This window comes from Poecile atricapillus, chromosome 17 (genome assembly GCF_030490865.1).
Source record: "Poecile atricapillus isolate bPoeAtr1 chromosome 17, bPoeAtr1.hap1, whole genome shotgun sequence".
NCBI classification, from domain to species: Eukaryota; Metazoa; Chordata; class Aves; order Passeriformes; family Paridae; genus Poecile; species Poecile atricapillus.
The window spans coordinates 4,590,665-4,603,515 of NC_081265.1; the positions used below are offsets into that span (position 1 = coordinate 4,590,665).

Here is a 12,851-nt window from a genome sequence, read left to right on the forward strand (position 1 = left end):
AAGCAACAAACTTACTCCCAAACAAAACAACATTTGAGTTGGAGCCTCTGTGCAAGGCAAGGGTGGAGCAATGCAGATTATTATATTTATTTTTTTTACCTTTGAAAGTATCAGGAAAAAACAACAAAAGTCAAATCTATCTTATCTAGAATGCCTCAAGAACTTGATGTTTCCATTAGTGCCATTGTACTGATCTAACACAATTTTGCAGCTTTACAAATCTGAAGACAGTCCCATTTCCTGGGACTCTGGCAAACATTTGTGTTCCTTCATTATTTAGCCCAGAAAACCAAAACATGCAATTTGCATATTTCCAAATATGTCTCTACCAAATAGAAAAAGAGACTAATGCCCCTGAAAAACTCCCCTGTTGTTTAAATTGAAGATTTTATTATGAAATATACAGAATATACCTTGTTACATAATTTGAAACAAAAACCATAGTCTGTTTTCAGAATACTCTTGCCCTGCTTAACACTGACCAACATAATTTCATATTTACTACTGTCTTTTCAGTCCAGTTTTTGTTCTTCCCCCTCATTCTTCTTAATTTCAACAGTTACAAATTCCAAAAATACATAATTCCTATTCCCACATAAATACAGATCCACAGATCCAAACACATATTTTGGGAAGGCAACCAAGAACCCATGCAAGATTTTTATAATACATTAAAATGCACAAGGAGCAACAGACATAAAAACAATGGATGGGCAGAAGATGATCCTTGAGGGTGATGTTTGTGCTCTCTGTGCAGCAGGAAGCAGGACCAGGTTGGTAGCTGAGTGGGCTACGATGTCAGAAGGTCAGATCACACACTGGGATTTGGGCTCATCCCAAATGTTGACACAGTATTGAAAGGGGAAGGGAGAGGGGAAGACATGTGACATAAAGGACATTGTATTCAGCAGTAAATGTTGACTGGAAATGTCCATCATTGGGCTGGGGAGATGAAAGTCCACTCTGGGATCTCCACAAAGATTTGTTCTTCTTCTGTTGCTAAATGTTGAATTGGGCTGGTAATAAGCACCAGATCTGGAGAAGAGTCTACTTACTAACAGTAAATATCCTCCAATATTAATTTAATTAAATGTGATTTAATGTATATTCCCATCTGACAAAAAGAGAGTCTCACCACATATAAGGCTAAAATTTTGTGAGAGCTATTTGGCTTAGCATGCCATCTTTAAAAATTCTGCCTTGATAGTTAAGGTAAAACTACAGGATCATAATGGAATGCTTAGATATTCTAAATCTGCATTTCATCTTCTCCTTTGATTACATCTCAAGCTTGCCCTGTTGGCCCTTTCCCAGCTTTTAACCTTTCAGATATGATCTGCAGCTGCTGGATGCTACAGGAAACAGGGAAAGACCTAAAACCTTCTGAGGTATGCTCAGGCAAAAATGCAGTGAGCCTTGAGACCTCACAGCAGGCTTCTGGTCACAGAATGTACAGCACAGAGGGAACCCTTGGCCTTGTAGAAGAGCTGCTTCAATTCAAAACTTGTTATTCCAGGAATAACATGATTAATTCTCATGGGTTTCTTCTATAGATGAAGAATAATAAGACAATTAAGCTTGGAGCAAAACTGACTCTTACAGTCCGGCACAAAACCTCTTTTGCCTCCAGTGCTGAAACAGGCCTTAGAAAAATATTAGAATTTTCAGGGAATCTAGAGAGTACAGATAAAGGCAAACTCACTTAAATCTTAATATTACAGGTACTTGTGCTTACACTGCAAGAACAGCTTTCAGCTTAACCTGTTTCACAGCTGGGATGCAGGTAATTTTTCACAAGGTAGAATGAATATCTATGTTCAAGGCCTTTCAACATGATTATTACTGCAGGTTCCATCAAAACGCTTCTTCACAGGATCCAGTCCTTACTTTGGAAATTAAGATCTCCAGTGCAGAGTTGTTCCCATTTAAAATGTTCCTGTCTCACAACAGGACTCCAGAATACATTTATCATTCAGATTCCAAGTGAGAATAATTGTTTATGGTAAAGTTCTCAAAGAACAGGGGATACTGAGCTAACAGGAAGATGACATTGTCTTTATGTGTGCACATGTAATCCTAATTAATATGCTCCTTTGCAGTTACAGAGAAGAATTAGTAGGATGCTTTAACATCAGTTTTATTTACCTTATTGATCAGGACTCCAAAGTCTCCAGTTGAAAACAACAGTGGTATGAAAAAAAACAGCAAAACCAATTTTAACAAGAACACTACTTTGACAAAATAATGATTTATTGGAAGCAAATATTCACACAAGGTATAAAGGCAATAATTCCAATTGTTTACTTTTTAACAAGACAAAGCTACTCCATTACCAGATTTATTCAGAAACATTAGATTTAGATTAGATTTAGGAACAATGTAGAGTATTTTAAATCCCTGAGAACGATGTCCTCTCATTCTTTTATGCACTCCCTGCCTCGCCACCCCCTTTCCCCCCAAAAGAAAAAGGTGCTTGAAATTTAATTTCCTGCTCAGTTAAGCTTTTAGTGCATCACCATCCATTCTTTATATCAGCATTAAATTTAAAAATGCAAGCAAGCCCAAGTTCCACATCAAACCCATCCACATTCAGTGGCAGGAACCCAATTTAAAATTACCTCCAGTTTCAGTATCCAAGCTGCTTTATAGGTAAGGCTACTGACTCTGAAGATAAAACTTGTTCCCCTTAAATCAGACATTAAAGAAGTAACCTCCTCCTTTTTCTTTTAGCTGGACACAGCTAAGGGTTTTTACTTTTCATACAGAAGTATGGAGCTGTGAATGCAAGGCTTCAGTCTTGATCTTTTTATATCTAGATTTAAGGGATCTTAGCATCACAGACTTCCAGTTTCTACTGCACATTTCTAGCATTTTTTTCTCATCCCTCATTGTTTTTAGGCTTATATCAGGCAGAGAGTTTAAGAATGACAAACTTGGGTAGCAAAAGCATTTCCTCCTATGCAATGCAAGTTCCATTACTGAGTTTCAGGAGGAAGCCACCATGCAAGGTAACTAAGACAGATCCAGGCACAACACATGCAGACATTTTGCAGTCCAAGTTTAGACATTTTTCTAGTAAGATTGTTGCCTTTGTGCAAGGATGTAACATATCCATCAAAGAACTCCTCTAGCTGACACCTGACAAACAGCATAAGCAAAGCATGGGCAACAAGGCTGAACTTGAGTACTTTTAAAAGCTGCAGCTGATGTTGGTGTTACCTTGCCAGTGGCCAGCTCTTCAGTTGGAGATGGAAAAAAAAATCTAATAAAACTCAAGGCATAACTCAACTAAAATAAAGTTATTTCCAATATTAGAGGTAGATTTTATCCAGTGTAATATATAACAGCTGTTCCTGTAAGAGCAGAGATCTAGGAATTAAACAATTTAAATCAATTTCAACACCTATGTGCTCTTAGAATATTTAAGGCAAGCTTTTTGTATATCCTTCAAGAAAGCAGGCACACCACTCTGTAAAGAGAAAGGCAGAAAAGTTATTCTTGCATAATGAAATCAATAAAAACTATAAACAAGATGAGAATTCCCATTACACAGATCAAGGCCTTCAAACAGATACAGTTCTAAGATCTAATATACAATTGTCTAAGATACAAGTCTAAGGGCTGGTACATAGCATCACACCATTGCTTGAATACTTGGGAACAAACTGCATTAGTGAAGTTTGCTTGTCTTGAGGCTATTCATATATGCTCTGAAACACAGTTATTTGGTTTGCTGCAGAAATTTACCTGCCCAGTTGACAAACTAAAGGAATTTGACAGGAATTAAAATAAGTAAATTAATTAAGACTATTGTAATGAGAGCATACAATAGTGAGATTGTAAACATGGGACTGTGTAAAAACTAGGAAGGTCAATATATCTGTTTCAGAAAGAATTAATTCTGCCCAACACGTAGAAGATGGGTATGACTGCAGTGAATTCGTTGCTTGAAACAGATTAGCCAAAGATCATTGAATGTAACTTTTCCTTACCTTGGAAGCCCAGTTGACCAGCCAGGATGGAATCATGCCACCAGGATTATCAAAATAGTACATATAGACTAGAGAGGAGAGAGAAGTTACCAGACAGTTACCTGTGACTCAGCTCTAACACACTGTCACAGAAGCTGTTGGTGGGCATGACTGGAGCACCAACTACAACAGTTCTACTCTAAATTCTTCACAAAAAGGTCAACTTGTCCTGAAGTGAAATGTGAAGTAAATACAGGCATTCCCAGTTGACCTTTGGGAAGCTGATAGAGCCACAACAGCAATTTAGATTATTGCAAACCATTTTTGTCACCCTGTCTTATAAAGTAAGACTGTCTTTAAAAGACTAATCTCAAGCAGGAGTCAAGCTCTAGGCAAACCCTTTAATCTATACTTCTGTCAAACACAATACTTGAATCATTGCTGAGTTAAGAAAATTGCAGCAGAGTCTCCCCAGCTGAACTGTCTGGCAGGAAAAGAAGTACAGACTGGGGGTGGGATGGGAGGACAGAAGGAAGTGGTCAGTAGACTATTCTTAACCACCCAGCCCAACTGCTAAATAAAAAGATTATTCACAGTACTGCACTGCACTGGACGTTTCCAAAAGTTTCATTCATTTTAAAGTAACCCCCGGCTTAAAATTTCCAGACCCCCTCTTTGTGTGTTTTGTTAAAACATACATTCCCTGCCTACATGACTTGTCACACATTTTCTTGATCTCTTACCTCTACATCCAGCCTTGCCATCACTTTCAATTGCCAGGCTTTGTTTATAGCTTTTAACTCTGATAATACCGGGCTTTTCAGGGCACTGAGGAACAGCCACACTTTTTGCTAACACAACCCAGATCTTCCTCCCATCCACATCCATCTCCTGGCATTCCCGAATATAGACATACTGCATTGCAAGTTGAGGAGGCATGTCAAAACAATGTCAGTGTGAGGGATGAGGAGTTGACAAGTGAATTCCATCACAAACAGCAGCTCCTTCAAGTTATTTCTCGTGTTCTTACAGGATTCAATCCGGCAGAGCAGTAATTCAGCTATGTGAGCTCTAGCTCTGTGTGGGAAGAGACACCCACATTCCTCTTCATGCCATATATATTCATGTAACACAAGGACTGCAAGATCTTAGACCAGCCCAGCAAAGTGATGGAATCAGTTCATTGTTGGGACTCTTGGATGACCAAGTGGCAAAAACTGCAAGAGGAACAAAAGCCTGAAAGGATACATCTCTGTTTGAGAGAGGAAAAGGGTACTTCACTTCCCAGTAGATTACTTTTTCACCATCATATGTTTCCTCATACAATTCTATGATTGAAAGAAGAAGACTGTTAGATATTTTTAATTTCTACTGCAGCAGAAATATAGATGGCATCAAGAACTTCTCAGATTTCTGATATAAACACATTTTACACTTAACCCTGATGTCAAAATTAATATGTATGTAGAATTTCAGCAGTAAGAGACATTAAAAAGTTCTGTACCAGGACTGTTCATGAATCAGATACACAAAAATAGGTGGCCTGTTTTCCTGTGGTGGAAACAAACAAACAAACAAACAAACAAAACCAAACAAAAAACCCCAAAACAAAACCAAAACAAACAAAAAACTACCCCCAAAACCAAAACACCAGAACACTCCCCCCTAAAAAAAACCCCAACAAACAAAAAGAAACCACAACCCCCAGAACATAAAAGCAGAACAGTTCTGCTTCAGGAGGAAGCAGAGTCAAATTCCTTTTCCAACAGTTTGCTCATTCAAAGCCTTTCTGTCTCAAAGCTTTTTCCTCACCTGTGCATGCTCTGCACAATTCCAAGCCACAAGTACAATGTGCTTTTCCACAGGCATGTCCTTGTACATTATACTGAGTTATATGGAATTACAATGAGTGCAACTTTCTAACACCTGAAGACATCTTACATGAAGGATTAATGAATTTTCAAAAAGATGTCAGGAATTTCACAGCAGTATATACATGGAACAGCAAACTAGAATCTTGAGCAGTTTATGAGTCTTCATTAAACTACCTTCAGTCTGCCTGGAAACTCAAATCAGAAGGCAGTAGAACATGAAAAAAAAGTAACCTAAGAATAGTGCCTAAAACATGGCAGTGACTCAATCGGAGAGTAGTCTGGCATGAAGGAGAAAAATTAGTTGTAATCAACCCACATAACTTTTGAAAGTTTTGGGTTTGAAAACTTATCCACGGTACAGCTTCTTTCCCTGAGGCAGCAACTGCCCCTGTGAGGGCAATGGACCTGACAAGCCATGGGATTGAGCCAGGGTGAACTCCTGGTAGCTCAGGAGTAAAAGAAGAGTGTCATCCAGAAAGGTGGTTCACCTCAAGTCAGAGCGGTCTTCATTTAGAGCAGACTTGTGCTTCAGGTGCCCCATATCCTCCAGACTTGCAAGTGAGGCCAGAATAAACTGATAAACTCTTTGATAAGGCAAGAACAGTGCCCCAGATGGGAGATTCTTTCCCTATATAATATATTCTAATATATTCAGTTAGTATGCCCTACAGATCAGCTGTCACCCACGGAAAAAACTTCTCTTCTCCAGCTGGAGCAATACTGGATGCACCTGGTGTTGTAATAACCCACAACATTTATCTTTTCCACCAGAGGTCACTGGAGCATTGGATTATTCACTTTACTTTCACTTCTAACCACAGAGATTTCCTTTTCCAAAGCCACCATGAAGCTGTTTTAAAGACCCCGATACAACTGTTATTAGCTACCTCATTTACCTGTGTATCTTTGCAAACACAGGAAAAACACACAACAGGTAAACCACATCCCACTTGCATTCACTTCAAAGCAGAATACAGTGCATTTTAATCAATAATCTGATTTCATTCAGCATCACTGCAGGTGATCACAAGTCCATTCTACCCATAATAGGTATAGCAACACTTCCTGCTTCAACAGTCAGTTATTACCATTAAATTGTTGGGAAGTCTGATCTCAATCAGGAAGGTGCTGCAATCAGGAGTAGCAAGTTTCAGTATTGCTCAGGCCCAACCATTTTGCATCATGCCACAGAAGTGTGTAGTACCTCAGTCACTACTCTACAATTTAGTCACAACTTCCCTGTGAATTGGCAGCTGCAGCACAAACCAGCCCTCAGGAGCAGTTGCCTTTTCAGCTAAAAAGGCAGCTACTTCTGCTCTGGTCAGGTTTTTATTTCAATGCCAACCAGCAGCTCAGCAGAGAACTCTCCTTTGGACTGCCACTTGCATGGCAGTAAGAGCACCAAGGAATACAAACAGTAACACCAAGTTCCTGACTGTAAAACATGCCAAGAACATCCAATGCTTTCAGGAAAAGATATTCCATCATGCATCAAACTGGTGGAAGCCTGAGGAAAAATTTTCACAATGGGAACAATCAGTCTTTGAAATAATCTCCCCAAGGACAAATTTTAAGACTCAGCTGAACAGAGTGCTGGGCCATCTTGTCTTGGCTGTGCTCTCACCAAGGAATTTTGGATCAAATGATCTCAGAAGTCCCTTCCAACCTGCTATTCTATGACACACTGCTCCACTGCCATATGCAAAGATGCACAAAAGGTACCACCTCTATTTCTCCCCAAGAAATCTACTAAAAATTTAACCTAAGCATTACAACTAGAAGTTACAAGGCACTCCAGCATAACCAGTGATGCTAATCATACGCTTTAACCAACACGGGAAGAATTCACTCCAGAGGAAAGATTAATGCTGTTGAGACATTAGTGATTCCATATCAGTGTTTACTTGTATATTTGCAGAGTGCAACCTTATCCCAAAAGATATTTAAGTCTGACCCAAAGTCTTTGGAGGCAGTAACTTCAAAATACCTTTGAGGAAAGTTTCAGGGGGAACAATCAATGTGAACTCCAGCTTGCTTTTATGCTGCCTAGATAACCTTACCTTTAACATATTGATCCCACTCTTTTCTGAAATTCAAGTCCATGTAGACATCTGCACACAATTTTGGGGGAACATCAGCAAGACCACCAAAGATTTTATATTCATAAAGTCCTGATTGCTGTGGAAACAGGAGGGGAAAAGTCACACAGGAAAAGGAAGTACTCTGCATCAGGGAGAACAGCTGAAGGAAGTTAGGTGGGGCACAAACTACAAATATGCTTAAGAGCTGTGAAAGCAAGTGTTCAAAAAACAATGCAAGATTCAGTCTTTAACCTCTCGACTTTTTGATCTGTACATGAAAGTTTAAATGCAGACAGGCTGATCTGCCCTGCACAATGGCTGTTCCTTCCCTTACACCAGTACCCTTTTACTTCATCAGGAGTTCCAGAGGGAGCATTTCTTCACAAACACAGTCCCCCTTTTCATCTCCAGTGGTCAGTGTGGATTAAATCCTGTCCGCACTGAAGTTTACCAGAAGCATTAAATTCTTGTGGCAAGTTAGTTATGCTTTTACATCAGGCTGGGATACTTTAGAAGCATACTTTAGAAAGAATGCTTTACAATGTTACACACATATAAAACATACAATGTTTTATACATATTGTATGAGCCATTCACACAATAGCAGCACAGCCACTGCAGTAAGCCAGGGTTTCCTTGGTCCCATTTGCCTGGCTAAATCCAGCCTCCAGCTTCCCAAAGTTCCTTTGCCTTCATTCACTGCATGATGCATTTACAGGTGAGCTCTGGCTTAAGCTCTGATCCTAAAGCCTCCACTTCATCCACTCCAGCAGGAACACGCCCAGCACCCTGTACTCCATCAACACACTAATTCCTGCATGGATACCTGGCAGGCACCTCAGCCCCACCTGTGCTGTGTGCACATACTGATAAACTCGTCTTGCCATTGCCAGTCACCACATCCACACCGTAAACAGGGACTAGTTGCCACTGAACAGAATTCCAAGGTCTATGAAGTGATGGTTTTTTAAAAGAAGCTTTCCCCACTCCGTTGTGCCTTTAGGACAGCCCTATATGCTTGCTGTTTTTTCCTAACATTATCACATCTGAAACGATTTCACAGAATACAAATACAAAATTGTCCTACAAAGAACAGCATGAAGTCCAGAAGGAGTTGAGAGGAAACCGTGACCACTCAGTTTAAAAAATAGGACATGTGTATATATATATGGATTTAGAAGTCAGCACTGAATAAAAAAAATCTGTGTCAGAATGGAAACACCATCAATCACAAGTCAGTTCCTAAACTACTAAAGTTCTTTAGAGAAGTTAGTCCCCCCAAAAGGGGAGAAAATTTCATTCCAACCCTTTCTGAACTACCTCCTGATTTTAGAAGATGAAGGGTGGAAAATCAGTGTGCAGGGAGTTCTGGAGAAAGGCAGGAATGGGGGAAGGCTCCTGGAGAGCAGGATGCTGTGACACGGGCGGGCTCAGGAGCAGATGTTGAGGGACACGCTCCCCTCACCACAAACCCCCAGCGAGGGGAGGGTGGCACATCGGACACCCGGGAATTCCCGCTGCTCACAAGCTCGGTTCCCCGGCACGGTGCTCGGGCGGGGGTCCCTGCGGCCCAGCAGCTTTCCCATCAGCATTTAATGGCATTACCCGGAAAGCTGATTTCTGCGAGCCCGGAGAAACCGAGCCCAGGCCTGTGCGGGGAACCGGCGGCTGCGGGCGGGGTCGTGCGGGCCTCGCGTCCCCTTCATCCACTGTCCCTTTCATCCACTGTCCCCTTCACCCACTGCCCCCTTCATCCACCGCCCCCTTCATCCACTGTCCCCTTCATCCACTGTCCCCTCCACCCACTGTCCCCTTCACCCACTGCCCCCTTCATCCACCGCCCCCATCCCCTTCACCCACTGTCCCCTTCATCCACCGCCCCCATCATCCACCGCCCCCATCCCCTTCATCCACTGTCCCCTTCATCCACTGCCCCCATCCCCTTCATCCACCGCCCCCATCCCCTTCATCCACTGTCCCCTTCATCCACTGCCCCCATCATCCACCGCCCCCATCATCCACCGCCCCCATCCCCGTCACCACCGCCCCCCGTCCCCTTCTCCCACCGCCCCCGGCCGCCCCGCTGTCGCTGCCGGAGCCCGCCCACCTCATGGTACAGCCGGTAGATCCGCACGCCCATGGTGTCTACCAGGAGCTGCCAGGGCCCCGCCGCGGCCGGCGCCGGCTGCTCCAGCTCCCGGCAGGCGGCCCGAAACTGCTCCTCCGAGAAGCCCCGCGACAGCGATTCCTCCGCCGGCCCCGCCATCCCCACCGCTCCCTCTACCTCCGCCGGCCCCGCCATCCCCACCGCTCCCTCCACCTCCGCCGGCCCCGCCATCCCCACCGCTCCCTCTACCTCCGCCGGCCCCGCCATCCCCGGCGGTCCCTCCGGCGGCGGCCGGGCGGGCACAAGCTCCGGCCGGGCACGGCCCCGTCCGGCCCGCCCCGCTCCGCCCCGCGGCCGGGCCCCGCCGAGCCTGAGGGGCCGGGGAGCGGGTTCGGGGGGTCACAGCGGCTCCACGGGACATCCCTGCCCTGCAGGTGCGCTCCGTGCGCGCTCGGCTTAGGCGGGGTCTCGGTGGTGGTGCCTTTAAGCCTGTGTGACATTACCCTGGAGCCAGGACGGGGACAGGTTCTGTGGGTGTGATGGTCAGGGCCTTCCCTTTGGGGTGTTCCCCAGGGACAGATTGAACACTATAGGCACATGTATTTTTGTGTGTCTACACGTTTTGGAAGGCAGTTTTCCTTATGGACTGTTCATATGAGAGTGTTATATAAAGAACCCGTAACTGCTGTACAGGTGCTTGGCAGGTGAGCGTGGCCCTGGCACAGCCCGCCAAGGCCAGCCTGGCAAAGAAGGGGCAGCAGGCTCTGGTCCATGGCAGACTGGGCTGCACCGGGGCCGACAGGATGGAAGGGGATGGAAAACTCACTGGGATTAGCTCCTGGGCAGGAGAAATCCACTGGCAGGGACACATCTTGCATCTTGCTCAGGCTCTGCAGTAACACCACCTATCACACTCAGCCAAAGCATTAAGGCCTTCAAAATGTGACTATGGCAGGTTTTCTCCTAGGAGTTATAAATCTGTTTTCATTACAGCTTTATTCTTCTAATTCCTGTGAGATTTTCCTGCTGGATGCTGTGTCTTCAGAATAAAACAAGCAGCTCTGAGCAGTGGGACGGAGCAGGTCATCAAACCTGATATCTGGCAGCAGCACCCAATATATTTGGTGGTAACCTCTGTGCAAGGCTGGATAAATGTAGTGTTTCTAGCTTCCCTGCCAAGTGGCTGAGCTCTTTGACAAAGTTCACTTATGTCAGCTGTCCTTTCCAGTTCCAGTCAATTGGTTTGCAAGCAGAGCATGAGGATTTCTGGCTGACTGGTTTGGATATACAGGCTAATCTTCATCATTGCACAGTCCAGAAAACTTTTGGAGAGAGCATTTTGGCCTAAGTCAAGATTGTATCTCACAAACTTCTTCCTAGTATGTAAGTTTGATGCCAGAACTTGACCTGTACCATCTTTTTAAAATAATGTCAGTAATAATAATAAATATCTGCTCATATCTTACCTGCTCTCACCTCCCCACTGAGACTGCTAGGCAAACATTTTAGTTCTTTTATTTTTTGTAGTAATCCGATCATATTATTATTATTAATAACAACAACAACAACAACAATAATAATAATAATAATAATAACAATAATAATTTTCTTATTTTTGTTCTTTCTTTAAACATTAGTTAAAATGGCAAGCTCTCAGTGAGCCCAGCTGGCTCTCCAAATGTCAAGGCAATACATTTCTTATGGCTGATCTCTTATGAGTAATTTCTTGGCTAATTTGCCTTGAGTGAAGCTGTACTGCCCACCCAGCTGAGGAGCTGGTCTTTAAAATGGAATATGAGGCAATGGCCTGGAGGTGAGACTAATTTAGTTTTTCTAGCAGAAATGTTTCTTTACTGTTGCAAAGCTTTTATTTGACAGGTTGCTGTCTCACTTTTAAGTCCCATTCTTTCTCTGAGATAGGGCACAGTGAAACTGAAGGAGCTTGTGGCTCATTTGCACAGAGGTGACTTTGACCCAGTTGTGAGTCAAGAACTGATCTTTAACATGTGCATGTGACATTACATGATCTCCTTGTTTGTGCAAAAGGACTGGAGTGATCAGAGCTCAATGTTGCCTATTATTTTAGGGTCAATGTTTTACATTACATGGTTGTTTTACATGGCATCAGTGAATTGGCTTCAGCCGCCTGACCACTCCCTCTTTCCCCAGCACTTTCATGGAAAAAGAGATTTATCTCACAAGGCCACTCTAGGGACAAAATGCCTTTCAAAAAAGGCCATTATGTGACCTTTTTTCTTGGTAAATAAGGAGTGGTGATTACTAAGAAAGCACAAGCTGTTCTGAGAGTTTATTTTCTGTTTTCATGTATGTTTACGTAAGTGTTATTATTTATCGCTTGTATTTCCATGTATTGCCCTTAGCTTAGGGATAGAAGCTGAAGTTTGAACCCAAGTCCTTTAGAATCTTCACTGCTGGGTAGTGGCTGTAGGGATGAGTTCTACTGCTCTGCCCCAACACTGTGGGACAGCAACTGCTCCAGGACAGCTGGGTCTGGGAACACAAACCCAAAGGCAGCCTGGATACAGCAAAATCCAGTCCCACACATGGATCAGGGATTTAAATACCATCCGAGTGAAAATAGAGAGCTACTATTCTGGGGCAATGGAGGGGAGTTTCAAAAGTGCCCATAACTTTATCTACATACTTAGTGGATCTCGGGCTTCAGCTCAGTTACCCTATGGTGTTGTAGTTAGGATACCCGGTTTTCAGCCAGGCTTGCTGGTATGGGAAGGTTTAGTTTTTATCCCTGGTAGTGTTTAAGGACAGGTTGGACTGGGCTCTGAGCACCCTGTCTAGT

At 43.2% G+C, this 12,851-nt stretch overlaps 1 protein-coding gene across 1 annotated transcript; it reads right to left on the reverse strand.

Annotated features, from left to right (window-relative positions):
* Positions 1-371: 371 nt before the first annotated feature.
* Positions 372-10,256, reverse strand: PCTP (phosphatidylcholine transfer protein). Its single transcript, XM_058852589.1, has 6 exons — positions 10,034-10,256; positions 7,906-8,023; positions 5,220-5,299; positions 4,715-4,886; positions 3,993-4,060; positions 372-3,469 (listed from the first exon to the last, which is right to left on the reverse strand). Exons 1-6 carry the CDS (start codon positions 10,226-10,228, stop codon positions 3,404-3,406), a joined length of 699 nt encoding a protein of 232 aa, XP_058708572.1. The 5' UTR covers positions 10,229-10,256; the 3' UTR covers positions 372-3,403.
* Between the last annotated feature and the right edge of the window lie 2,595 nt (positions 10,257-12,851).